We start from the raw sequence: 27,581 nt of genomic DNA on the forward strand, positions 1-27,581 counted from the left end.
GGAGTCATGACATTCAGAAGTCAAGAATGCACTTTTTAACTCTCATTAGCAGCAGTCCGTGGTATGTGGCGCAATAACAGCTTGCATATGTTCCCGAACCACTATGAGATGGTACTTCAAAAATCTAGAGCTGGCCCAGTATGCGTCAAAGAATGATTTGTGCTAGAGTTGCTGTACTGCAATCACTGGCAACGACTAGACGACAGCGCCTTCCAACTCCAAAGCAAGCACTTTTCAAGCATGTACAGTATGATGGAAAACACAGCAGAACCGCAATCATGGACCACGGTTTTACTCTTGCAATGTACATGCACCAGAACATGTGGAGCTGAAATGCAGCAGGTAGGAGCGAGCACTGGAGACGTCCTCCCGCGGGGGCGGCCATTTTGAAGGGGACGGTCTCCTTCCGATTGTAGGTGCTGCTGACCTTTGACCCGCAGCTGGTGGAGCAGACGTGCCAGCTGCTGCTGCAGGTGATGGAGGAGAACCCCGCCGTGCAGCGGCTGTACGCGACGGGCTTCTTCTACTTCGTGCTGCTCTACACGGGCTCCAACCTGCTGGCGATTGGGGAGCTGCTGTTCCGCTCGCACGGCTGCCAGGCGCACCGCTACGACGAGGGCACCCAGCGCAGCATCCTGGGGCCCCTGCTGCCCGAGGCCATGGTCTGCTTCCTGGAGAACCACGGGCCGGCCAAGTTCGCCGAGATCTTCCTCGGGGACTTCGACACGCCCGAGGCCATCTGGAACGCCGACATGCGGTGCGACTGCCTGCCCTCTTCTTCTCGGAAGGAGCACGTCTGGGGGGCCTTTTTCAGAGCCTAGTTTCCACGTTTCTGCTGCGTTGCGTGCAGACAGGGTCTGTGGGCTTAATAATTTGTGCGTGTAAAGCAACTTGCATCATGTCAGGTGGTCACAACACAGGTATGGGAAAGGGGTGTGCCGCAGGCATGCCTGTCATGAAGGGAAGAGAAAAAAAAAAAAAAAAAGACGACCACCATACACAAAACGTGCACTGTGGGATACGTTATGAACACCCCAAGAGCACCATCGTCATCACTGAGAGCATGTTTGGACTGCGGTGTTTTCCAGTTTGTTTGGCCTTATGACCTTTTTTGCCGAGCCTTAGCTGTGCTTACCTGTTCTTAGTCTTGCATCTGTGCATCCGTGTCTGTTGTGCGTATTTATTTGGGTTTCGGGTATTGTATAAAAACAACATCGTCTCGTTTAAAGAGTTTCTTCTTCAATTTATTATTGTTAAGAACCTGCCAATGCCCTGAGAAGTAATGGGCGCTCAAACTGCACGCAGGCGCTTCATGATGGGCAAGATAGCGAGCCACATCGGGGACTTCACGCCGCGGCTCAAGTCAAACACGCGCGCCCAGTACGAGTACTGCCCGATCCCGGCGGTGCGCTACCCTCAGCTTCAGCACGAGCTCTTCTGCAACATCTACTACCTGCGGCACCTGTGTGACACGGCCCGCTTCCCGGACTGGCCCATCGCCGACCCCGTGGCCCTGCTGCGCGACGTGCTCGAGCGCTGGCGCCAGGAGCTGGACCGCAAGCCGCCGCCCCTCACCCTCGAGGAGGCCTGCGCCACCCTGGGCGTCACCCCCGAGCAGAGGTCAGTCCCATGCTGCGTGCACTAAAAGGGGAGGCCACGACTCATGCCAGTCTCCCCATTGATTTCAAGTGCAGTGAACTTTAGGGGCTCGCCTTGTCGTCGTGGCTCGCTCGCTGGACCCAAGTCGAGCCACACGGCATACCATCGTGGCGGCGTAACCCAGAGGCTTCGAAAGCCAAGCGATTTATGTAGTCATAAGCGTTCGAAGCTCGTGAAACGCTGGCGCTTGTCCTACATCTCCCCGTTGCTTAGTGCAAAAAAAACTGCAGGTACATTTGAGGCAAAATATACGTAATTGACCGACAATGCGTTCATTTAGTTAGGAACGCTTGTTGGTTTGGGTTTTGCGATAGTAAGCAAAAAAAGTGCCAGTGAAACGCCGGTACATGCGAAAGGAAAAGAAAACACAAAAAGAACGAAAATTCCGCAGGCGCAGTTTCAGGGTGCGCGAGCACTATGAAGGCGGGAAATAAGAATTACATTGGGTGGCAGCAGTGAGCGGATAACGGCACTACAGCCCATTATGGCGAATCAGTGCTCTGCACTTCCGACAGCTTTCGCATTGAGTGGAACGACTTTATTTTTTCTGTAAAGCACCTATCAAATGCTTTCACTGCAGCAACTGAAAGGAAGCCAGCAAATAGCAGCGGCATTGCTTGTGTGACAGCACACACACACAAGAATGCCCAAGCTTTCAGAAAGTCTGAAAGATCTTTTCACAGAGTTGCTAAGATGTCTGTGGAGTGGTAATATCCGAGCAGTAGTAGGTTGTGGCTATACTTAGTTCAGGGACACGCAGATTGGCCATAGTCTCAAAGTGTTTTAGATGTTGTGAAAAGAGTTGCAGGGCCCCTTTAAGGTGGGGACGTGGTTCCTACCGTAATTACAGTCGAGCCCACTTACCGTAACAAACCCCATTGTTGCACTGAATTCGTTCAGTACATCCACAGTTCATAATAAGTGTAATAAGTGCTTTCTACATGCGATGCAGCACACTTGTGACAAGCGCACTGACGCCGTTGCAAACATTACCTCACCACACGTGGTACGGCCAGCGGCCAATCAGGGCGTTGAGGCGAAAAGCAAAACCGCCCGTGTGTACGAGATTTCGGCGCACGTTAAAGATCCCCAGGTGGTCAAAATTAATCCGGAGCCGTCCTCATCGCCTGCGTTACGTCGGCGCGTTAAACCCTACAATCAATCAAATCAATCAATCAGGGCGTTAGCTGCGGCAGTGAAGCTACGCAGCCAAGTTTGCTTCTCACTTGCCATTCGTGAACTCCTGGGCCAGACAAAGTTATACGTGCCAGAAAATAGCTCGCTTGGCCAGGCGTTGCAAGTTGTCTGCTCGGCACCATCATAACAGTGCAATGGCGGATGGAAGCATTCACGTAAAGAAGGTTGGGTGAAAGATGCACGCAGTGTTAAAGCAGAGTAAACATATATTATTGGTAACTCGAAGAAACAACCAGCAGTATTGGAAGGCACTGGGGTACACTTTGTTCTGTGCAGCAGGCGGCATTGTTCCAACCAAACTAAGCCGGGATGAAATTAGGCCTAACGTCTCTGATTATGTCTGAGGCCACACAAGGGTGTGATGGTCTTTAGACAAACAAAAAGGATCAAGAGAAACTAATTGGAGGAGGTAACAGGAGAGTGCAAGGGAAGTGCCAGAAAATGGCTCGCTTAGCTCGTAATAACGGACCTCCTCGATTATCAGTACCGGATCGTCCGCGGACTGCCCGAGACGCAATCTGGCGCTCGGTTTCCCCATGTGTTCCTATGGGACTTCCGGTCTGAACACAGTCCTCTCGGACTGTCCGCGGATTGTCCAGGACCGGTAAATCGAGGATGCCCAATGATGTACCTGCGCATTGGCACAGATTGGCATGAAAAGAACGTAAATGGGCGTACTCTGACATGTGGTGAACACTTGCCGCGTGCCTGTTGCACCTAAGTCTGTGGAAACCAGATATTCAAGTGCTGCACCTGCACTCACCCTGTGCTTCCAATATTTCCAAGTGCATTTTAGCTTGTTTGCTATTCCATACATATAAAGATTCCTTTAATGAACTCCGCAGGTTCACCCCGAAGGATGTTGACACAAAAAAAAGTGGAGGGGTGAACAGTGGGATTAGGGTGACCGAAATGCTTTGGCGCCAGTCTTGCAGGTTTTGTGCGAGGTGGTAAAATGCACTGATTAAGGTATGTGAAACCCCTGTTTGATAAGCAAAGGCCAAATAGCATTGCCTTCTGCTGACCCATTTCGGCCAGACGTCTTCATTGCGTATTCTCGGCATTCTTCTTTTTCTGGTGCTTCTTTACAGGTGTCACTTGTACCACTCATGTAGGAGGCGCACTGTTCATCATTACTTTAACAGTAAACATAACACAAGCATCACCACTAATGTGTCACTTGTAAGATACGGTCACCTCCTGTCAGGACCATGAGTGACGGGCGTCTGCTGACTTGTCTTGGTGCCAAGTGGGTGTGGGGCTGCATTCGAATCCTCTTCGATGCTCCCCCATTGCTTTTGACCCTCCCCTCCTTTCCTGGCTCTACGCCAGGCTGCCATGCCGAAAGGTGGGCCTTCGTTCACATGATGCTTCGTATTAGGCATCATCGAAGGGAAAATGTGCACGGCAATGGCGCCTGTCAACATCTGGGGCTGGGCGCACTGTTCTGTTGGTACAGTACAAATGTGGTCTTCGAGCCCCATTTAATCGCGTGTGTTGTTGAGGCCGGTGCTCACCTTTCCTTGGGCAGGTCGGACGACTCGGTGATACGGAGGGCCTACTTCCGGCTGGCGCAAAAGTACCACCCGGACAAGAACCCCGAGGGCAGGGTGAGCCGGCTGCTGCTGCCCCTCCTGTGGGCAGAAGACGCTGATGCAGTGGCTGACCCCCTGCCCCTGATTGATTAAACACGCAGGACCAGTTTGAGAAGGTGAACAAGGCGTACGAGCTGCTGTCGGACAAGAGCCAGCGCTGCCTTGACGGGCCGGACCCGGTGAACCTGCAGCTGCTGCTCAAGACGCAGGCCATCCTGTTCAGCCGGCACGGGGCCGACCTGGAGCCGTACAAGTACGCGGGCTACGGCCTGCTGCTGCGCCTCGTGGAGGCCGAGCTGGACGACCCCCAGCTGCGCAGCAAGGCCACCCCGCTGCTGGGCGTGGCCACCGAGACCGCCTGGCACACGCTGCGCTGCTCCCCGCTCAACGTCGAGGAGCTGCGCCGGGAGGGCGGCCTGCAGGTGTGTGAGGCTGCTGGTTTGTTCGTCGCCTGTGCTTACGTGGATGTGTGCTCGGGCAGCAGCTGTGGAACAAAAATTCAGAGCCTTTCCACTCTGCAAAGCTGTAGATATGGTGGGTTTTGCTGTAGTGGTTTTATATACTATCCTTATTGGATCATGTCGCCGTTCTAAGCTGGCAAGTTGCTCTCGGTCCGGGAGGGATTCGCAGCTACTCGACGAGCTGGAACTTGAGGTGGCAACGGCGGCGGCTGCACGTTCAATGGCAGCGGAGTTTCATCGCTTTCGCGCCCATTCACGCTTCTGTGCATGTTGACACTCCTTCAATTGCTGCTGTTCTTCCTCTAAGTGAATGACGCATCTGTCCCATGGAGAGTTAAAAGTGCAACTGCTGATAAGAGTTGCTATCGCCGTTACCAGCCGATTGTGCAAATTGTGGAAGAGGGAATCGATGGTGGCAAGGAGTGTAAAACTTGTCAAAAAGGCGGCGGCAGTGGCGAGGAGGAGTGTAGAACTGGTGCCGAGTAAATTGTCGCCTCTGAAAGAGAAACTCAGCATCCTGCCATATACAGCTTTGCTGTTAAAAGCATTGCAGGTTGTGGAGGAAGTCTCTTGGGCGCATTTGCGTATCTGAGCACGGAGGTTTAATTTTGGGATATCATGTGTACTTGGGTCCAAGGAAAAATTTGTGCAAACCATATTTTTTAAGGGTGTGCGAATAGCGATTTTTGGTTTTCAAAGCAAGTGTGTAGTGAATAATGATTTTGTTCGAATAGTTGCAAATCGAAGCAAATATCTAATGATCTTCAATAAGAAAACGTAAGTTTACAATTGCTCTTGCACCACGCGCAGTTGCTAGGGCGGTGCGTCTCTCGGAGCGTGGAAATGCTGAGCCACAGCTCGGAGCGGGGCTCCCTGGAGGTGGAGGTGCTGACGCACGCGGGCCGCTGCCTGGCCGTGGCCGGGGGCTCGGCGGCGTGCCGGCAGGCGCTGTGCGCCATCGACGGCCTGGCGCGGGACCTGTGCCGGGGCCTGTACTACGGCCACCTGCCTGAGCTGGGGCTGTCCCTGGTGCGGTGCGTGGGCGCCCTGGCGGCCGAGGGGGCCCTGCAGGGCTCCCTGCTGGGGGCGGGCGCCCTCTTCCACCTGCTGCTCACGGCCTTCCAGTACGACTACACGCTGCGCGAGGGCGGCGTCGAGGCCTCCATCGAGACCAACCAGCAGGCAAGAACCCTGTTGTTCGGCCCGAATGGCACGTTCGACTGTAATAGTTGGTCACACCGGCTTGCCAGTGACATCTGAAGCGGAACTCTCGTGTCCATTTCATGTCCACTTCAAAGTGAGCAAGCCGTAAAAGCAAGGCATTGGTTTTCATGCAAGTGCAACTACGTACGATTGAAGTGGACGCGCAATGGACATTTTTGAAATGGACACAACTCTGAATTCCTCTCCTGCACAAATAAATGTAATGCACATCACCCACACAAACCAGCTGTGGATAATGTGCAAGGAATGTAGTGTTCTGTTACAGTTACAGTAGCTTGGATGAAGTGGTATTGTTTTAACCTCAGAAAGCATGCATCCGTGCTCAAGGCCCACACCGTGTGAACCCACACAGCCAGCACTGCTGTGCTTGCCCTGGCGCTTTCTTGCCCTGCCAGAGTTCGCGTGTGATCAGCACTTGGCACTGCACCTTCTAGGTGCAGTTGCCACCACGCAGCGGACTTGAAGCTGCACTCCCCGTACCGCTGTTGTCGCCCTCTTGCAATTGTAGGGGTGGTCTGCGCAAGATGGCAGTGTTGTAATGCAGGTGATGTGAATGACTTGAAACTTGCAGATGACCCCGCCTTGTTCAGAGGGGTGAATACATGTAAAGAATGGCCCAGGCTCTCCATTTGAAAAGCTCAGTCATAAGCAGCTTTCCGGACAAGTTCAAAGCTTCCCACGGCGTGTTTAGGCACATTGCCCTAGCTGGTTGGGAGTTTAGGGTATGCAGTTTCATTTTGTGTATAGTAAAAACTCGTTATTTAACTTGTCTTGGTCCTTTTCCAGAACAAGTACAACTGTTTTAACGAATTACCCAAACCAATGTGGTCCCTCTTTCCTTCAAACACACTATAAAGCATTGTTTTTTATTTCTTGGTTATGTCTATTCAAAGATAGCATTGAACAAAAAAAAGGAAAGAAGAAAGAAAACAAGGGCAGATACAAGATGAGAACAACTCGGAGCAGTTCTTACTGTCTTCTGAGTGTCCTTGTCGTTTTTTCCCTGCGGTCTTTGAATCAAGTACCAACACGTCCAATTTTGCAATTCTGCACGTTAATGTTTACATCAAGGTTTGAGTGTGTGAGATTGTAAAGGCAGAGGATGTCTGAGCACGGGTTCGTTTCCATGGCGTGCTGCAACAGCCACTGCAAGAAAGCCAGGCCAGTTGGTGCATACTGGGATTGGCCCATGGGCCCCCGCAGTCAGTCATCAGTCCCCCCTGCCCTTTCCGTGCGTGCAGGAGGTGGCCAACCGTCTGGCCGAGGAGAGCGTGGAGGCGTGCGCGCGGCTGGCCGGCCTGGACGGGGCGTGCCCGCCGCACGACGGGGCGCGCAAGGCCCTGTCGGCGCTGCTGACGCCGTACCTGGCGCGCAAGCTGGGCGTGCTGCCCGCGCCCGAGCTGCTGCGCATCCTGACGGCCAACACGGAGAACCCGTACCTCATCTGGGACAACGGCACCCGCGCCCAGCTCAAGGACTACCTGCTCGAGCAGCAGCGCTCGGTCGTGCGCTCGGTGAGGCCACCCTCTCTTGGCCGGAAAGGCTCACCTTCCTTCCTTCCATGGGGGGGAGCGATGGGGGCCAGCCACAGGTCAGGGAAAGCAAGCTCTCCACAGCTGGTTCTTGGTTTTAAGGGAAGTGACACTTCTTGTGGGGACCAACCCTTTTTCCCCTCGTGCTCAGCCATCGGCCCAGTGAGCTGTCAGGCATGAGCCACCCGGTTCCTCGCTCGCTCGGTTCCTCACTCGGTTCACTTTTGGCTCAATAAAACGTGCTGTCAGATTAGTTGGTACATACTGAAGACTGGGACGGTGGCAGGTGAGACAGGCGCTACTAACAACCTGTTAGTAGCGCCTGTCTCGTCTGCCACTGTCCTCATCTTCTCTGCGCTGTTTTGGCCATAAGCTGCACAAGGAGCGAGGGACAGACGCCCCTTTATTAGCACAGAGGAGCTTCATTCCATGACTTTTCTTTTCATTTGCTCTGAAAGGCACCATTTTTCTGCGTAATAAGTGAGCTCTGCAACTATGAAGAGTTGTTTTGACTTCATGGGCTTCGCTAAGCTTACTGCACTCCACAGACTAACAAAACATCCTCATTCTTCTGGACGCAAAACTTCTCCAGGCTTAACTTTCACTTGGCTTTTGATTTCACATGATTCATGGGCCAACTGATCTTCTCGCTAATTCAGTAAGGTGCGCAGTTGGTGCTGTCAAGCCATTTCAGACATGCTTTGTGCATCACAGGTAACATGACCAAATTATCAAGGAGATTGAAGAAGTGAAAACAGCACTTTTAAATTGATTTTTCTACTACACACATTCATGTTGACACACCCCGAGTGCTTAAAACATGGCCTAGGCACTCCAGACTCCCATCTGCTCGAGTAGTATCCCACAGTGCTTTGGAATAACCCGAGCGTGCGTTTAGTAGAGCCCGGTACCTGATGGCCACGTGGGGGCCTCTCGCTCTTCTTCTTTGCGCAGGGCGAGTGTGACGAATTGTACGGAGCCGGCTTTGTGTACAGCGCCCACAAGGAGGAGCTGGTGGTGGGCGAGATCTTCGTGCGCGTCTACAACGAGCAGCCCGGCTTTCCCCTCGAGGTGCGTCTCCTCCCCCTCCTCCTCCTCCTCCTCCTCCTGTTCTTCTTCTGGTGGGGCCAGGGCACTCTTCGCCACTGGCTTTTTCCATTGGGGCATGGCAACAGAATTTTAACCCTTTCAGCCCTGATTCTTTTATTTAAAGCAAAACAACGTTTTCTGTGTGTTTTCCTAAATTTCAGGGTCCCATAAGCCCCCAAACAAGAAATAGAGCTGGACGTTCAAAAAATGACAGACTTATTAATGAGGCAATTAATTACAATGAAAAATGTTATGTCAAGCAGAGACATCACTTTTGCATATTTTCCTAAACTTTATGACTACATGAACCTGCAAACAAAAATCAGCTTGCTAATGCACGTATTTATACATTTACAAGCTTGGGAATAAAACTCGGACCGCCATTTTTTTCAGCCTCCATGTCGTAATTTTGTCATCACCGCAGCTTCTTCTTCTTGGTAGCGCACAGCTCCACTAAAATTAAGTAACAGTGATATCTATCGCAATAGGCATCATCGAAGAACAATTCACCAAAAAAGTAGCAGTTTTGGCTTCGTTCTCTATGTGCTAGAGCAGTAATTCTCAAATGGGGGTCCGCGGACTTCAGGGGGTCCGCGAGAGCATTTGAGGGGTTCGCGAAGCCTCCCTCGAAACTTTCCCCCCGCTATTCTTTTCTCGATTTTGCCAGCACCGGCTTGCAATTCAAAAAGGTGGCTTCGTTTAGTTTCTCCAAGTAGCGCATACAGTCTACGCTCGTTACAGCGGATCCGGCAACAACGGACTTTCAGTTACAACAGACCATTTCTGTTGGTTTGTCTGGTACCCATGCATTTTAAATGGAGTACACTCCGCTCACAACGGACCCGGCTAGAGCAGACTATCGGCTACAACAGACTAAATTTTAGGCGAAAATTGTTTCGACTGAACGTATATAGCGGACTTCCGCGGGGCCGGCGCCCGGTGTGCTTTTTTGTTTATTTTGGCAAGAAAACTATTATGCCTGGCAACATTGCTGGCAGCCGGGTCGTTGGCGCAGCCAAGCCAAGCCAGTGGCTTTTTTTTTTTTTGTGCGACCAGCGGCGTGAGCGGCAGGGTAGCTGATTTCACTGTCGGATAAATTAAGCGTAATTAACGCTGTTGAACACGAAGAAAAACAGGCTGACATCGCCAGAAGTACAGGCCTGTCTAAGCACAGTGTCCGCTGTACCGTCAAGAACAAGACCGCTGCCGATAAACGTGACTCCGGTGAGATTGAAAACAGGGCAATCGAATACTCGAAGTGGTGCACTCGGAGGCGAGTCTGCCCTCGTCAGTTTTTTTATGTAATAAAAAACTCGGGTTCAGTGAAGTTCGGCTTTTATTATTCCCACGAATGCATCGTTCCCGTTCCGTTCGGTGAAAAAGGTAAGAAATGCCTCAAGTAGGGGTTGTTCCCCATCCATTGTGTGCAATCTGCCGGTAACCGTGCGCAGTCCAACTGGTCTAACTTTCGATTTTACAGCTGACCGTCATCAGATTATTTCATTACATCTGTTTCAATGACCAGAATAAAATCGCTAAAAATGTGGAATCTGCCTTGAGGGAACGTCAGGCAGCGATCCGATTTGTTTGACGAACGGTTTCGGGAAAACCTGCCTCGTCGTGAGGGGATTTAAAAGAGCCTAGCTAATGCTGATGGGCACGACTGATGTTTTATAGCTGGTTTATGATTGCGCCTAGTTATATTCGGGCGTTATTTGCTCAGCTCATCTTGCGTCTTTACACGCTTGACCACATGCGCTAGGCCTTTTCGAAATGCCGGTGCTAAGTTTTGGAAACGGTGTTTACGCTATTCTTTGCCCTCGCGCGAACACTGTGCAGAGGTGCTGCAGGCGTGTAGAAAGAACAAAGTGTATGTACTATGCATGCAATATCGGTCAAAGTACCCACTGTAGGGCTCATAGCCACCCCCCCCCCCCCCCTCGGATACTGCATACTTCGGCTACAGCGGACGTTTTTTTCCGGATTCAGAGGGTCCGTTGTAACGGGCGTAGACTGTATTTGAACATCTCATTTTTGCACAACTCACTAGCTATGAGAAGGAAAAAAATACAGACCGAGAAAAGGCAGCGTATAGGTATTTAGAAGAATTTAAATTCAAGAGGAAATTGTTTGACATTATGGCCCACTTAGTCATTAAAGTCAAGCAGAAAAGGCGGGCATTGGATAAGTCTGTGGGCGACGTGAGCTGCAAGCGCAAATTGTTTGACATTATCACACAACGTATGCTCCATCGTAGGGTCCCCCATCACTTTCGGAAGACCGGAAGGGGTCCCCGGGGCAGTCATGGCTGAGAACCACTGTGCTAGAGGAACTTTTATGTGATGGCATCCATCGACACCACCAGGGCTGAAAGGGTTAACACCACTCAGTGCAGCTCCAGAAAATATATGTACTCAGAATAAGAACTGCACAGGAGCATGTGTCAGCAGCAGCATTTCTCATTTTTCTGTTCTTTCTTTCTTTTTTTTTTTCCCTTAAAGGAAGGTTTTTCTTGGGTAGAAATCTTTTACTAATGCGCTCCCCTTCTACAGAAACAAACCGTGAGAATTCGAGCACTAGTGAAAGAAGAGACTACTTTGCATTTACAGTCAAACCACAGCGTAACAAAACTGATGCAATGCACAAGAAATTTCATTGAAGCGAAAATTTCGTGGCGACAAAACCTTCCTTTTAAGCGGCGAGATGGGGATTGAAGGCAATTTCTTCGTTTTTGGCCTAGAGTAATGAAATTTGGTAGGCGCACTGGAAAACACTCCAAAGGGGGAAATTTAAAATTTCATGGTGATACCTCCAGTTATTTATTTTAACAGATTTACATGTTGCCCGCTCATGGAAAGCCTAGTGTGGTTTTTAAAGTCTGTGGGAAGTTGTGAATACTTTTCACTTGTAGTCAAAAGAAACTGCATGGTATGACAGCTTCACCTTTTTTTTAAACCCTTCATTTTTGTTTACCGTAATTACCCGATTCTAACGCGCCCCCGATTCTAACGCGCACCCTATTTTCCTGGCAAAAAAAAACGAAAAACTTGCACTTCCGATTGTAACGCGCACGGAACTTTGAGCAAGAAAAACGAATGCGACATAAACGGGTGATTTATTTCTCGAAGTAATCTCGCCCATCTCCCTCCTCGTCGCTCTCCACTGACCACATCTCGTCCTTGGTGCCGTCAAGCGCGTTCGCGATGTCACACTTCATAACGAACGTGCAACCATGATCGATGGGATCGTGGCCCACGCCTCGCACGCCCTTCCTGCGAAACTTCTCCAGAGGCGCACGCTTCAGCCGACCACTCGTTTTGAACGCGCGAATGCCGCTGCTGCCATTGCTGTTATCAAGTGCGCAAGTGGAACGATTTGACGATTTGTGTGAACGCCGATAGAAAAGCCTGGGCGCCTATGCTTCGTGCGTCCGAAAAATTGTTGCTAAAAGCTTTGGCGCCATCTTGAGATGGCGATGGGCGAGACGAAATTTCCGTTGTTTCGGCAGTTTCGGTTTCGTATCCGATTCTAACGCGCATGCGATTTTTCGACCTATTTTTCCGGAAAAAAGGTGCGCGTTAGAATCGGGTAATTATGGTACATACATTTTCACTCATACCCAGTAGTACACAACTGACTTGGCCATAAATATCACATAAAAAATTACAAGGCTCTAGAAGGAAAATGCAAGAATGTCATACCCGGCAGAACTCTACAAGGATTGAAATAAAACAGACGGGGTCAAAATTTTCCCAGTGGTTGCCATGCTATCCTTTCCACAGTTGACAGAACAGGTCAAAGTTAGCAGAGACATTCAAACTGCACTACCAGCATAGTCCTTGCTGTCCTTGCTTGGGGACAACCTCACAGACCTCTGCCATTTGCTTTGGTGCATCTGGGATGCCTTCCTGGCTCATTGGAGGTTTTTATGTGCAGGCCTTTAGACGGTACAAGTACCATTTTACAAGTACAAGTACAAGTACAGTACATTAATATTAGTGTACGATGCTGTTCACCTTGAGGTGAAAAAAGCTTTCTTACAGCACCGCCAAAATAGGCGATGTAAAGTGCCATTAAAAATGTAAAATTGAAAATGTGGCAGCCTTGCCATGTTTCTTATCATTTTAACGATGAAAATAATATTTGTAATCCCAGATGGAATTGTATGAACGAAAGCAGTATTTGTAATCCCAGACTGTGTTGTATGAACGAGTGTAGACCCCCCGGCAAAGGTCGCTCAAAGTGAGGTGAGGGCACATTGCGTCCCATTAGCCCTCCCCTTAAAATCCTTGAGGCACACGTTCACCTCAATCGTAATTGGAGTAGCATTGCTGTGTTTAGCCACCTCACTATTGGCATTAAAAATTTCACTTCACATACATTGGTTATTATTACTCGCAAATTCATGCCGAATTTTCTGGAAAAAATAGTGAGTAAATACGGTATGTTGTTTTTGATGAACTCCATCTTTGGACCCACGCAACACCTCGTAATCTGGCCCCTGTTCTCAAGCATATCACTGTGATAGCATCACTGTTCACTACAACAGATAGAACGGCTAAACGGAAACCCAACCGATTGCGGAACCTAATCCAGGGAGAAAACATCGGCAAAGCACACCGAGTACCTGAACTACACACATGCTACGCAGTAGCAGCCGGTTCGGGTGGCAGCCATGTTTTTGTTGCCATAGTGTCACCTGATTGGAAAGGCCATTTCAGCGAACCCAGCTGGAGAGATGTGAATAGCTTGAGGACAGCAGGAATAGCGGCTTGTTGAGGAAGGAGGTTTAGAGATGCTCTTGTATTGTTGCAGCACCCTGCATGCCCTTCGGTTTGCATTGCCTGAGCAGTAAACAGAGAGAAAAGAAGATGCGCACTGTGCATTGTTGTTTCTCCTCCTCACCCCACCTGTTTCTTCTCGCTGTGTGCAGAACCCGCGGCAGTTTGCCCTGGACCTGCTGGACTTTGTGGGCTCCCAGGCGCAGTACCTGCACTCTGCGCGCTCCCTGGAGGACGTCAAGGGGGGCGACGACAGCAACAACGCCCCCCGCGTGGCCCAGACCCAGCAGGCCCTGGAGGCCCTGCACAACGTGCTGCGCAACCACCCCGGTACGCCGCCCCCTCCCGGGCGTCTCTAGGCCCACAGGCAACGCTCCCAGCTGTTGCCTGGCAACTCATTCTCTGGCTCGCACAGCATTCTTTTACATTGGGACCGTGATCATTGGGCTTCACACGTGACAGACGCTGTTCTGCAAGGTGGAGCAACTCGCGCTAAAAACAAGCGCAAAATGCATCCCCTGCAGCAAACTGGACATGGTGCGCAGTGAAGCACCGTACAAAGTTGGCCGCCTACCTTCGGTAGCAGTGGCTGGCTTCCCCGCAGTGCACCTGTGCTTGCAGGGAAAGGTCATCAGCAGCTTTTTGCGGTGCTTCTGCCAGCAGGACGGCTCGTCCAGGAGCCTTCGGGGAGGTCCCATATCCTCACTTCCAGCCGACAACACACATTCATGGTGTGGCTAATCACAGGATGACGAAGCACCTGCTGGATGAGAAGGCTGCTGCGCTGCTTTGCGTACTTGCAGGCTTTGCAATACTTTGGTAGCAATCTTTTTGCTTTGTATTTAGGACATTTGGAAGAACTACCTATACACTTAAAAATGCCTGGGGACCAAACAAACCAGCAGGAATGGTCTGCTGTAACCGGAAGTCCGTTGTTGCCAGATCCACTGCATTGAGCATGGTCTGTATATCAAAACCAGGCAGGGCACGAGAGGTGCAAGCAAGAGGCGAGAAAATGCTCGATTTTTTGCCACCCTCGGCGAAAGCCACCCTGATGTAAGAGCACCATGGCACTGGTTAGTTCCTGCCACTGTCGCAAGAATGGCTGTTTGAACCGCACACTTCTGCAAGTTGTTTTTTGAAAAGTGGGTGGACGAAGTTGTGCCGCGTTTCCTCTCCCTCGTCTTCAAAATGAAAGCGACCATCGTTGCAGCTCAGACGCCACCTCTGTGCTGCAACCAGGTGAGCACACTGGTTAGGGTCTTCCCCAGCAGGAGTGGCTGGCACAGAGCCCAACGTGGCGCACCTTGTTTGAGCCGCCTATTGGAAAACAAAGGAGCAAGCTGGAAGCTGCACATCTTCTCTGTGCGGCCACTTCTCACCCTTACCCGTCCCCCTCTCCCCTCTCCCCTGCTGTGCACATGCAGGCCTGGAGAGCCTGTGCGTGGGCCACTTCCGGCTGCTGTTCTGCCTGCTCAGCCTGGACGGCTGCCGGGGCCTGCAGGCGGTCACCGTGCAGGTGAGATGCTGCCGCTGCCGAGTGTGCGTGTGTCTTTTGTGGATGTTAAGGGGACAGGTGGGGATCGGAGCAAAGGTTCTTATTTCTTGGCGTAATGTAATGAAATTTGGTAGGCACCTTGGAAAGCGCTCCAAAGGGTCACATTGAAAGTTTCATAATGATACCTTAGTAGGTAGTTTTTGTGTTACTGAGATTTACAGGTTGCGTGCTCGTGGAAAGCCTAGTGAAGTGACGAAACATGGTAGGAAGTTCTGAAGACTTTTAAATTGTAGTCGAAAGAACACTACAGGGTATGACATTCTTTGAATTCTTTTTAACTCTTTTGAGACCGCAGGAAAATTGACCGATTATTAGGGGTCTAAGAAAACATTTTTTTTTCTGCTAAAAGAATTGGTTAGGCACTAATTGCTGGTACACAAAATGCAGATTATTCTTTCCCTCGCTCTTGCCCTCGCTCTAATAACACCAGTTTTTCAAAATTTTTTCATGCATCATAATTGAGAAAAAAATATCAAAATCAAAATTTTTGTCAAGTTGTCGAAGAAAATGATAAGAATGGAGTTGTTTTAACAAACCACCGGTAGTAGAAAAAAATTACAATATACATTTTGTAGGGAAACATTTCGAAAACACGCGCTAGAAAAATGTCGACTTGCGCGGAACCATTTGTCAGATATTAAAAAAAAATGTTAGCACGCGTGGTGCCTATGCCATGCGGTGAAGCCCAACCTCCATTTTAAAATGTGCAATTTTGGGTGGTTCCCTGGAAGAAATCTGGAAGTTTGACATTATCAGAGGCACCCACATAACGTAAAAGCATCTTGTCAATCACTGGGTTTGCATTTACAGCAAGCACAATATTTGGGACAAGCACGCGATGCGGAAAAACATGCGTGAAGTTGAAAACAGAACTCTGTGGTTGATGCTTGTTGACGTTCACGGTCAGTTATCTCTCAAAACATAAAGTTCAGCTTTATTATCATATTCTGACTCGCAATTGTAGCCTAGCTTGCTGGAATGAAGTGCAATGCGCTAGAATCGCGCCCTGCAAACTTTGGCCGAGTAGCTGTTGCGCAATAAAAAAGATCAGCACGAGCCTCCTCCATTGCAGCGCCACCTGACACTTTTGAAATGAAAGGGTACAAAAACTTATCGAAGACTCCGTCCGAATAGACCAATAGACAGTTCAACTAAGCAGCAACACTAGACCCCCGGAGATACCCTCGTATGGAAACGAAACTGGAAGGCGAACAGCTGGCAGTGTAAGGCCGATTTGAAGCGCTATCCTCGTCGGAACAGATATCTGGTGACTGGGTGTGATCTTTTGACTTGCATCTGAAGTTCTTATCGCAGAAATCGGGTTAGGGTGGGGGGAAATCAGGAGCAGCGTGCTTTGTTCGAGGATCAGTCGCAGACGCTCAAGGCGCCATGGCAGGTAGCCTTGAAGTTGGGTAACAGCGTAGTAGCGCTAAATATGAATTTCGCTATGAAGAAACGAAACCAAAACTGTAGTAAACTGTTCGCGAGTGGTCCTGGGGTAAGTAGAACTACCACACAACTTAGAACAATGTGCGCAAAGGCAATAAAACTGCCTAAAATTATAAAGTAGCTTTGCAAACAGGCAATGCTTGACATTTTCAGCCGATTTCTGGGATTATTATTGTCAGAGTGCAAACCTGACGGTCAAAAATCGTTTGCTGGTTCATCATTCGCACCCTGATAGCAAAAAACAAACGCTGATGCAGAATAATTACGAGTGGCACACATTCTTCTGTGGTAGGAGTGACGCACGGTGACCACGCCCCTTTTCCACACCCAGGTGACTCAAACGGGTGTCATTATTCACGTTTTTGTTGCAAAAATAAAAACAAAACTGATTTTGAACGGGCATTTTCTGAGCTGACTCCAAATAGCTTTACTTGTTCCAGGAATGCCTGGAACGCTACGAAAAGGGGCTGCCAAGGTATCATTCACAATGAACGATTCTGAATGGGTGCGGTCACGAAAGAGTGAAACACTGTGTTTTTTTTAATAGCGTTATTTTCTCCTGTAACTATTGGACACAACTAGCATTGGCAGAAATACTAAATAAAAAAATAACAAGGCCCTGTATTGAAAATCAGGAAATGTGACACCCTGCGAAACACTTCCAAGGATTTAAAAAAAAAAAAACGGGAACAAAATATGTCTAGTGGTTGTGGTGGTATCCTTTCCATGAGCAACAGGGAATGCCTGCAATGCACTTTTGAGAAATGGCTCTCAAAGTTTACGGAGCACTTGATGTCCTTTAAAAGGCACCGGATGCATAGTCCTTACTGTCCTTGCTAGAGAATGACCATTGGGCTTTTGCCCCCTTGATCGGATGTGACGCCACAAAAATGGGTGTTTTTCGGTCATCGCGATCGGTTTTGTTTCCGCCTCCGCTGAATAAATCATTTTTTAGCGCCTTTTGAGGCCGTTTTTCGGCACGATGTTTTTATACAGCATAGAATAAGAGTTCTGAAAGCCAAAGTGACCAGTTTCCAAAAATCCTTTTTTTTTTTTTTTTTCCTCCGGCGATTTCCGCGACCCCCGTAAGGGGGGACATGGCTCTGGAAACTCTTTCTTTTAATGTTTAAGTAAACTCTGTGAAACTTGTTAGTCTCACTGCTTTTCCCCCACTGATATCAAATAGGGCATTATTTTTTCAGTTGGTCAATTAGTTCCTGAGATAATTAGAGGTAATTAGCCATTTTTGGAGGGACATTAGACAAAACAGTGTTGGTCATGAAACTGTAATCTTTACATTTTCTAATACTATGAAGAGTGGTGAATGCAATAAGAGAAGCGGTTTCTTGATGCACCGCTCGAAACTAATTTTACAGCTTGTTAAACTTCAGTGCTTGAAGTGGGCACTCAAAATGGTTCCTTGCCACTGGTGCCACCAAGGTTTCAAGCGATGCATCAAAGGTTTCAAGTTCCAAGCGATGCTTAAAAAAAAAAAAAACGATTGTCTTATTGCACTCCCCAGTGTTCATTGTTGGAAAATGTACTAGTGTTGTAAAATGGAAAAACAATGACTTGACAGTGTAATGACCAACACTGTTTTGTCCATTGCTCCTCCAAAAATGGCTAATTACCTCTAATTATCTCGGGAACTGATTGACCAGCTAAAAAATAATGCCATATTTGATATCAGTGGGGGAAAAGCAGCGAGACTGACAAGTTTCACAGAGTTAAAAAAGTTTTTTTAAGAGCAGTGTCCCCCCCTTAAATGCCATGTGGTTTGTCATGTAGTTGCACAGGGAGAAGCTCCCAGTGAGGTATCTCTGGCTTCCGCTGTGCTTTGGAGCGGGGCTGTTTTTCCAGACCCCCTGGCCATGCTCCAAGTTGTGTGAAGTAGACCTGAGGAACAGTTAGGCTATGTGCAGGGTATTATAATGCAGCAGTGAAAGGTGTCGATGGACTGCACCCGAGTTCTGGTGCGTGCCCGGCTGAGCGTCCGCGGGTGCCGTGCAGGTGATCCAGGCGCTGACGGGGAGCCAGGAGTGCGTGAACGACATTGCCCACTCGGAGGTGCTCGTCTACCTGCTCCTCGTGCTGGTCACCTTCAAGAGCGCCCAGCGTGAGTGCCTCGTGCGGGGCGGCTCAGGCCAACACTACACGAGCCTCTCTCTCCTTTCCCCAAAGCTTTTTTTGCCCCACAGCACCGTAGGTGCACACGGGTTGCGCATTGTTATCAACACTGACAGTGTCTGTGCTTCGTTAGTGGCATCGCGTGTGTACTCTCAAGTTGAGCTATGCACCAATGTCAAATTTGGGGCTGCGAATCGAAGTGAAAATATAAATATTCTTGCTTTAGTGTGTATAGGTGTTCAAAACAATGGCTACAAAAAGAAAAAATGACTTTGGCAGTCAGGATTTAGCACATCTGAGTGAGTGAGAAAATGGTACAAAAAGTGAGGTTAAGGGGAAGTCACCTGATCACATTCCTATGGGACTACATGATCCGCGGACTTACAAAGCGTTGTGTATCAATACAAAAAGTTTTACAAATTCATAGACATGTTCCTAACGGGCTAGTGTGCTTCCTTTAGAAATTAATAACTTCTTTCCAGAGACACAAACTAAACAAGAAACACATTATGGTTGATCCAGTTTTAACTAGATGGCGCTAACTTTCTACCAAGCAAGAGTTTTATTTGTTTATTTCAGTACAGAAGTGACGTATCTCTAAAATAAGCAAGCTATTCTGTTGTGAATATTTGTACGCGTTTGTAAAGCTTTTCGTATTGGCGCTACAATGTCTTTATCTTTAAAGGGGCCGTGAAGACAAAACACAAGTTTGGTTCGTTCAAAAGATTGCCTCGTTAGAATCATACTGACACCACTTCTAACGTAAACTTCGCTCAAATAAGCCACGTAATTAGGAAAAAATGGAATGGCCATGTGACCCGCTAGCTCATTTCCCGCAACAGAACCTATGATGTCATACCAGCCAGCTCTGTGATTGGCTGAGGCGGGCAAAAGCAAACGCAAGTTGTGCAGGGGTTATAATCTTGCAGCAAGAGCTCTTTTCTCTTACATGTAATGCATACATTCCTTTTAAAGAAGCATGAATGGTGGGGTAAACAGAAGTTACGAAAGTACGTGTAAAGATAGAAGTACCAGGGCGCGCTGCCAGTACTGCGCACACAAGGCTTGTTATAGCTGCACAGCAGTATGGCGCTTTCTGGTTGTCTGACACGACACCGGTCGATTGGCGTAAGTGACATCGTCTTATGCGACCCTGTTTGTCGAGTATACCCCGTGTTTCACAAAACGAGTACTTTCTACCATAACAAAAACAAGCCGGGTGTAAATACAGTCAAAAACAAAACAAAGACAGACAAAGCCCAGTTACAGTCTGGTGGCACCATCTGGGAGGATTGACGGTAAACAAGGCTTTGTAGTCCTCTGAAAGCCTAGTGCCGCATTCGGGTTCGCTTGAAAACCCAGATTTGTGACATCATCGCTAACGACCTCAAGAAACACACGATTTGGCGGGAGAATCAAAATTTTAACGTAAATTGATAATTTGTCAGTGAATAAAGCATCATTTGCTGCTGGACAAGTGCTGGGTGCACTATAAAACACCAAATCTTACAAATAAAACAAACTTGTACTTTGTCCGCATGGCCCTTTTTAAGGGGGGACGTGGCTTTCAAAATCAACTTTTTTATTTCTGTGTGGATTTTGATGAAAATTGGCACAGCAACTGGAAATGCTTCTGTTATAACACCATAAAAATTTCAATGTAAAATTTTGATAACTTTTTCATTTATTAAAGTTTCTTTCTGTTCCGCTTGTACCGAGCTTGAGCGACTTATAAAACATGATAGAAAACTTGTTCGGAGTGCTTTGCATTCCCACATGAACGGACGAGGTCGTGACAGTTTTAGAATTTTTTTTTTACAACACAATGTTTTTTAGTTTTCATTTTTTTAGAGGTTAACGAGCAACAGGCATGTCGACTGCCAACGACTATTTGAATTAAAAAATCACAAGAAATAAATCTGGAAAACCAAGATTGTCACGACCTGAACTGTTCATCGAGGAATGTAATGCAAGAAACGGAATCAAAATAGCCCCAGCGGTCACAAAGAAATCCCTGGTACAAGCGTCACAGGTGGCAAAAAAAACTGTTTTGAGAAAACGGCTTCCGAAGTTGCAACATAGGTTTCACTTATCAAAAGTTGTCACGGTTGTAGCCTTTCATGTCCTTTTGAACATGGGGCTTCTGGAAGGCCTTGCCTTGAAATTGGAGTGCCTTTTACAGCCTTTCTCTTTCCACAAAACATCATTTTCAGCTCCTCTGTGAACAGTACATAGCCCAGTTAGCAGACAAAACGGAGGGGGAGATGGCTTTCAATGGGCTTTCGATGCAAAGTAGGCTAGCTGGTTGGCAGTATCACACTGGACAACTTCCCTTTGCAGTGTTGTCCCCATGGCAACAAGTGAAGCGTTTTTTTTTACTTAAATTTGAAAATTTCTGGCTTCTTTTATGTTTTATTACTTTGCCTGGCGCAGCAATTCAGTACTCATAGGTGTTCATTGCCAAAAGTTTGCATACCATAAGGGTGCAAACGAACTACTTTGAAGCTTGGTATAATACTGTGCATAACTCCAACTTTGATGGAAGGGGTTTTTTTTCACTACTTTTGACGGCATCTAACATTTCTCGCAGCAGTCAGTATGCCCTAAGCCATGATTATATGCATTGGTGCCAATCATTTCCCTACAAAAATCACTGTTAAATACTGCGACAGTAAGGTAAATTTTTAACGCAGAGAACATATTTTTATTCCTATATTCCTAAATCAAACCTGTTTGCATGATTATTAGAAGCGCACGGGAAACGTTGCGCAAGAAAGGCGATATGGCTCGCGCGCATCGCAGCGCACGCTTACCGCGACATATCGTACTTTGATTATCCCTGATATGGCTTGTCAGGTCGCTTTTAAGATTAAATCTAACGTCGCAGGCACTAATTACAACTACTGGCGTTCAATTGTAACCGGTTGCGCAGACATGTGATGCTGCAATGCGCGTCGGCTATGCCGTGCGCGCCGCAGCGTTTGACGCGTTGACTGTTTCTTTCCCAAGGCTAGCGAGCCCACAATCAAATCACAGCAATAACTAAGTGTGTAAACATCGCAAATCCGGCTAAAAGTTCACTTCACAAACCGCTATCGCAAGCGCGCACACCGCGTCACCCTCCGTGGTCTGGCGACGGCAGAGTCACGCGCCCCACGAAGCGTTCGATGACCTCCGCCTTTCGAGCCACACAACTTCCCGTAATCTGGCTCGTGATCTCAGGCATTCCTATCGCGATAACGTCCGTGCTGAATACCACCGATTGAATAGAAACTTGGCCGAGCGAAGCACCGAAAATGAACTCAAACCGAACGCTACGCAGTTCTGGCGGCCGCCATCTTGCATTGCGCCGCGACACCCAATCAGGAGGGCCCTCTTGGCGCGGCCCGACCGGAGGACGAATAGCGCTTCAGCATCTATTTCTAGCTTCGTTTGCGCGTCATTTCTTTTCTGCTGTTCGTGCGTTTGTGAATGAACGAAGATAAAAGAGACGCGGGGAACCGGAAAGATGAACGCTCGGCCGATCTAACGATATCAAAATGGCCGCGCCCGATGGCACCGTTGCGGAGATACAGCGCTCTGAAAATCGCCGTTTTTTCGCCCTTTTGCGCTGATAGTTTGTCACCGCGCCTGGCAAAACTATTTTTTTATGCCACTTTGCGACGCTTTTCAGCGGAAAAACTTCGCAGACATACAGATTAGGAAACATAGAAGCCGAATATGTGGATTTCAAAAAAACGATGTTTTGGTCATTTTTCTGAAGTTGAAAGCCGCGTCCCCCCTTAAGTCCATGGGTCATGAAGCATAAGTCCCATTAGAATGTTAACAGGCGAGTCCCCATTAAGACAAGGTGGCAAAACAGTGACTGCCATGAAGGAATGTGGGTTCTTGAGCATGCTGTGGATGCACGAAGTGTATGTGACTGCGCCCTCCAATCTTTGGAAAGAGGCTGGGCATGTTGATGGCTGGCGTGGCCGGCACGTTACTGCAAGCCTTGCCATCACCTGGCAACTCTTGATTGTTTGCGCATGCTGCCATATGCGCTTCTTGGCAGCTCATGAATTTTCTTGCATAAGTTGCGTTCTACTTCAGCCAACATACACCAGAGAGATGCTCTTTGTTCTGCACTACGCTTAGCCATGGTAGCTTTTTTGCACAGCTTCGACGGCATCGTGCGGAACAACCAACCCAAAAGGGCGTACCGTGTGGTGAAGCTTGAGGAATTTTACGAGGCTTTCCTTTGAAAATGTACTGTTTGATTTAAAACAGTTTGAACAAGTTCACTGTTCACTTTGAATTCGCAAGCAGAGTCGTTGTTTGCCTGCAAGGTATCCCCGCATGAGTGCGTGTGGTGCTGAATGGTCCCAGCCTGAGTAATGCCGCTCTGTTTGCCTTTTCTTGCAGAACGCCTGGTGGTGCTGGACACGCTACTCCCCCTGGCCTCCAACAGCCGCCTGGTCAGGGAGGCCGTTAGCAAGGGTACACCTTCTCCTCCTCCTCCTCATCCTCCTCCTGTGCTGCTGCCAGCACCCTTCTCTTCCCCCCCCCCCCCCCCCGAGAGACCCTTCTCAACCAAACCAATTTGCAAAATAGTGTGATTACACAAAAAAAACAAAAAACAATGAAGGATTAAACAGGATTGCAAACCCACTAAACAGCTGCAGTCAAAAAAAAGTTCGAGGCAAGCCCTCATCGTCTAGCCATAGGCAGGCGTCTAGTGCAGAAATGGCCAATTTTAATTCACTCTCGTTTTAAGGCTACTTCAAAATTGCATTCATCTGTGTGCAGAACGCGATGGGAGTGGCTTCTCCTTGTTATGAGGTACTCATGCGCACAACAGGCCATATTTACCCGATTCTAACGCGCACTTTTTTTCCTGGAAGATACGTCACAAAATCACATGCGCGTTAGAATTGAGTACCAGACGAAAAAGACGTAGCAGTTTCTTATCATTATCGGCTATCAGGGCAACCATAATCGCAGGTTTGCGCAAGCAAAGTTAAATATTGCCCGGCTCAAGGCAACACAAAAGTAACAAAAAAATCCAATCGATGTTTATCTCTTAACGCAGAACGAAGGTGGTATGCGCTCGTCAGCAGACAGGTGTACCCTCTTGGTGGGTGGTGGGTGCAGGCGTCTTATCTGCGAGGCCCGAAGGTCGTATGCATCCATTTTGAGGGGCTTCACATGGCCTTGCGAGTGCTTGTTGGACCGGTAAAAATTAAAAAGAAGCAGGTGCCCCTTCTTAGATAGCAGGCTCAAGATAGCAAGCCCATGCTCTTCCATTTTTTCCCATGAAGGAAAAAGAGCAGTGCACACCCTTTTATAGAGGACTGCTGCTCCGTGGCAGCCTCTCGCTGAAAATGTTTAGTTGTTGTTTTATTTTTATTTATTTATTTTTTTTTTCGGCCAAAGCTGCACGGGTGCAAGTTTCCGCATCCGACATCGATGTTACCAACCCTCTGTTTTTTTTTTTTTTCAGCCTTTGAGGGCAGCGCTTTTTTTAGGTGCCAAAATAGAAAGAATACTGACCTTATCCACATTGCAATTTTGGCCTAAAATTTAACTGCTGAAAGCACACAAAAACCTAATACTAATATTATACTAAATTAAAATGTCAAATATTATGCTAAATTGTTTATAAACTCCTTATTTTTTATTTTTTATGACTTGTGATTTTTCTAAGGATATAAAAACACAGGAAATACTAGCACTTTGTGGCTCCATTTGTGTTAGTTTCTGTTAAAAACCAGTGCACCGCTTTTGGTGCTACTCTGTTCTGTATTAGTACTTGTAGACTAATGGCTTCGTCTGTGTTAGATTAATAGGTCCCAATAGAAAATACTATAAAATCGCCAAAGTTTCGGGGCTGTCTCCTTCTCAAAGAGTTTTCGAGACTGCGTGCCCTTGTAGTGGTGTTTCTGTTTTAAGTGCAGAGGACTTTAGGGGCTCGCCTTGTCATCGTAGCTCACTCGCTGGACCCAAGTAGGGCCACACGGCGTTCCGTTGTAGCAGTTATCATCACGGCGTAACCCAGAGGCTTCTTTAGAAAGCCAAGCGGTTTATATAGTTATAAGCGTTCTAAACATCTGAACCACTGGCGCTTGCCCTACATCTCCCTGTTGTTCAGCGCTAAGAAAACTATAGGTACATTTGAGGAAAAATCTGTGTATATAACAGGCAGCCCCGCGTTCGTTTAGTTAGGAATGCACATTGGGTTGGTCCCGCAAGAGCGGCCCCGCAAGCACAAGAGCCCAAAAGCGCAAGAGCGCAAGAGCCCCGCAAGAGTGGCCCCGCAAGAGTGGCCCCGCAAGAGCGGCCCCGCAAGAGCGGCCCCGCAAGCGGCCCCGCAAGAAAAAAAATGGCGTGTTCAAAATGACACAGAAAGGTTACAGCCGTGCAAGAAAAAAATGACGTGTTCGAAGTGACGCAAAACAGCTGCTGCTGCGCAAGAAAAAAAAAATGACGTGTTCGAAATGTTGCAAAACAGCTCCAGCTGCGCAAGAAAAAATGACGTGTTCGAAATGACGCAAAACAGCTCCAGCTGCGCAAGAAAAAAAATGGCGTGTTCGAAATGACGCAAAACAGCTCCAGCATACAAAATTAAAGCAAGCACAAAAAGAACAGAACTCCCGCTGGTGCAATTTCAGGCAGGGGGCGTGCGAGCACTGTGAAGGCCGGAAATTTGACTTTCATTGGGTAGTAGCAGTCAACGGATAACGATGCTACTGCCTATTATGGCGAATCACTGCTCTGCACTTTTCACAGCTTTCACATTGAGTGAAACTTTCTCTCTTTTTGCTGATGCAGGAGCGGTGGTGTACCTGCTGGACCAGTGGTGCAACGGGTCGGAACAGACCCTGCGCGAGCGGGCGGGGGAGCTGCTGGCCAAGATGGCGGCGGACAAGCTGCACGGCCCCGCGGTGCGCGCCACCGTGGGGCGCTTCCTGCCCACCGTCTTCCTGGACACCATGCGCCAGGGCCCCAAGGAGGCCCTGCACCTCTTCCAGGGTGGGTGGCTCTCGGGGGAGGAGGAGTTTTGCTTGCTTCTTGTGGTGGCCAGATGACGTTACAAGCACTCGACCCAGGTTAACACTTTCGTCTCCACAGAAAATGATTGGTGTGAAAGTGTAAGGTATGAAATGATAGAGGGAGGACAGGCCTTTCCGACAAGCATTAATTTCAAACAGGTTTATTTTGAATTTATCAAAAAATTATAAAAATAAAAAAAGTAACAAAAATAAAAAAAAAGCGTCAATGCTGCTTTGCACATACAAGGCCCTTATAGAATAATACTGCAAATATGAGCACTGTGATCAAGTACAAAAGTTATCTACATACATACAAAAATGTAAGCACTAGTGCCTATCATGCCACCGCACGAAGCAGTTTCTCGATGTGGTGAAACAAGGTTGACTCCACTGTGCAGCCGGTGCCAAGTGGTCCCGCCCAAACGTAGTCAACACGCTTCAGATAAGAGTTGTGACCTTTAGAAAAGGCCAAATATGTTTACATCAACGCGCGGCAGTGATAGAACAGCCTGAGGAGAAAACGAAACTTACCGGCGGACACCTCCTGATGTTCCGGGGTTGTTTGACGCACTTTCGCTGTCCGTACTGAAGTCTGTCGAATCGAAGTCGTCTTGCGTGTCTGTGCTGCTGCCATCATTCAGAGATTACAGCTCAGATTCATTGGAATCCATCAAAATTCGGCGTTCCTGTGGAGCACCAGCAAGCGGCATCGGCGCCATACCCGAAACCAGTGAGCCCGACTGTAAAGGACCTTTAAAAATCCCCCCCCCCCACCCCCACCCCCACCCCCACCCCCACTGAAGAGGAAAGAAACTTGAAAGTGAAACTGATGAAGTCGTTAGCTGTCTGGAAGCACTCAAAGAGCGCCAAAATTTGAATTTGTATTCTATAACAAACTAATTGTGCCATGAAGCAGCGCCGCCGCTGGACGAAGCCTCTGAGAAAGATGGTGGTGACGATGCAGAAAAAAGAGGTGGCATTTCCAGCTGCCACATATGCTCAGGCCGTAGTTGGCTTGGAGGCGGTGCAGAGTTACTTTTTGTGCGAAGGACCATCCCAGTGTGGACAAAAGTCTGCAATCTTTAGAAAAGGAGCTCCTGCTCTGAAAGGGCTGCAGCATGTGCCAGCAGACGTTGACAGACATGTAGCGGTGAAAAAAGCCATTAAATGCTCATGTTTGTCTCTTGCCTTATTTTTTTTTTTTGTACTGTGGTGGGTCATACGTTTTCCCGGATGGTATGTTTCTCGCTCTCATTTGTTTTTTAAACGTGTCGACGAGGTTCTACTGTATATACTCTTGCTCCGTAGAATGGGCCACTGACAGCGCAGGCAATAAGAGAGGGGGGCATCCTCCCGCTTTGTAAAGTTACCCGCATCCACACTCTGTGGCTTCCCCCTCAGACTTGCATTACTCAGATACTTCCCCCTATTTTTCCAGCCAACTTTGGATGGGTGGTTTTGGCCGGTAGGGGCCTTGATGGGAAGGCTGGTGGAGGAGCGCTAGGCAACAACAGCATGTCTCAGGTTGTGAGCACGAGGTTCCCCAGGAGGTGACCTCAACCCTCCACTGGTGCATTGAACACCGTGCGTTCTCTCCATGCAAAGGGGGCGTCTGCATCCTGCCCTCGTGTTGCCTGTTTCAACCATCTTCGACCAGTGGGAGGGGAAGAAGCAGCGCACTGCGAATGCTGGTGTACACTGGTGGTACACGAGTCAGCAGGAGACCGTTGCGAGAGGCAGCCATGGGAAACTGCGAGTTTCAGTTTTCCGATTGGAAACCATTAAATATTCACTTTGGTTTGCAACTACCCGAACATAATCATTGTTTACTTCGTGTCTTTTTCGGAAGCAACAATTCATATTCCCACACCCCTTTCA

The 27,581-nt window shown here is 48.4% G+C and overlaps 1 protein-coding gene across 1 annotated transcript in view; it reads left to right on the forward strand.

The window, feature by feature from the left end:
- Nucleotides 1-27,581, forward strand: part of LOC144152801 (dnaJ homolog subfamily C member 13-like) — a 133,328-nt gene that overhangs the window by 75,706 nt on the left and 30,041 nt on the right. Inside the window, exons 23-34 of the mRNA XM_077684265.1 lie at nt 417-757; nt 1,306-1,620; nt 4,388-4,466; nt 4,553-4,873; nt 5,723-6,094; nt 7,378-7,650; nt 8,623-8,739; nt 13,691-13,868; nt 14,966-15,057; nt 18,556-18,661; nt 23,077-23,151; nt 25,483-25,683. Coding sequence (XP_077540391.1) covers nt 417-757; nt 1,306-1,620; nt 4,388-4,466; nt 4,553-4,873; nt 5,723-6,094; nt 7,378-7,650; nt 8,623-8,739; nt 13,691-13,868; nt 14,966-15,057; nt 18,556-18,661; nt 23,077-23,151; nt 25,483-25,683 — 2,470 coding nt within the window. The remainder of the gene's footprint in view (nt 1-416; nt 758-1,305; nt 1,621-4,387; nt 4,467-4,552; nt 4,874-5,722; nt 6,095-7,377; nt 7,651-8,622; nt 8,740-13,690; nt 13,869-14,965; nt 15,058-18,555; nt 18,662-23,076; nt 23,152-25,482; nt 25,684-27,581) is intronic.

This window comes from Haemaphysalis longicornis, unplaced genomic scaffold (assembly GCF_048455015.1).
Source record: "Haemaphysalis longicornis isolate Haplotype H1 unplaced genomic scaffold, Haemaphysalis longicornis Haplotype H1 scaffold_9, whole genome shotgun sequence".
In the NCBI taxonomy this organism is placed as follows: Eukaryota; Metazoa; Arthropoda; class Arachnida; order Ixodida; family Ixodidae; genus Haemaphysalis; species Haemaphysalis longicornis.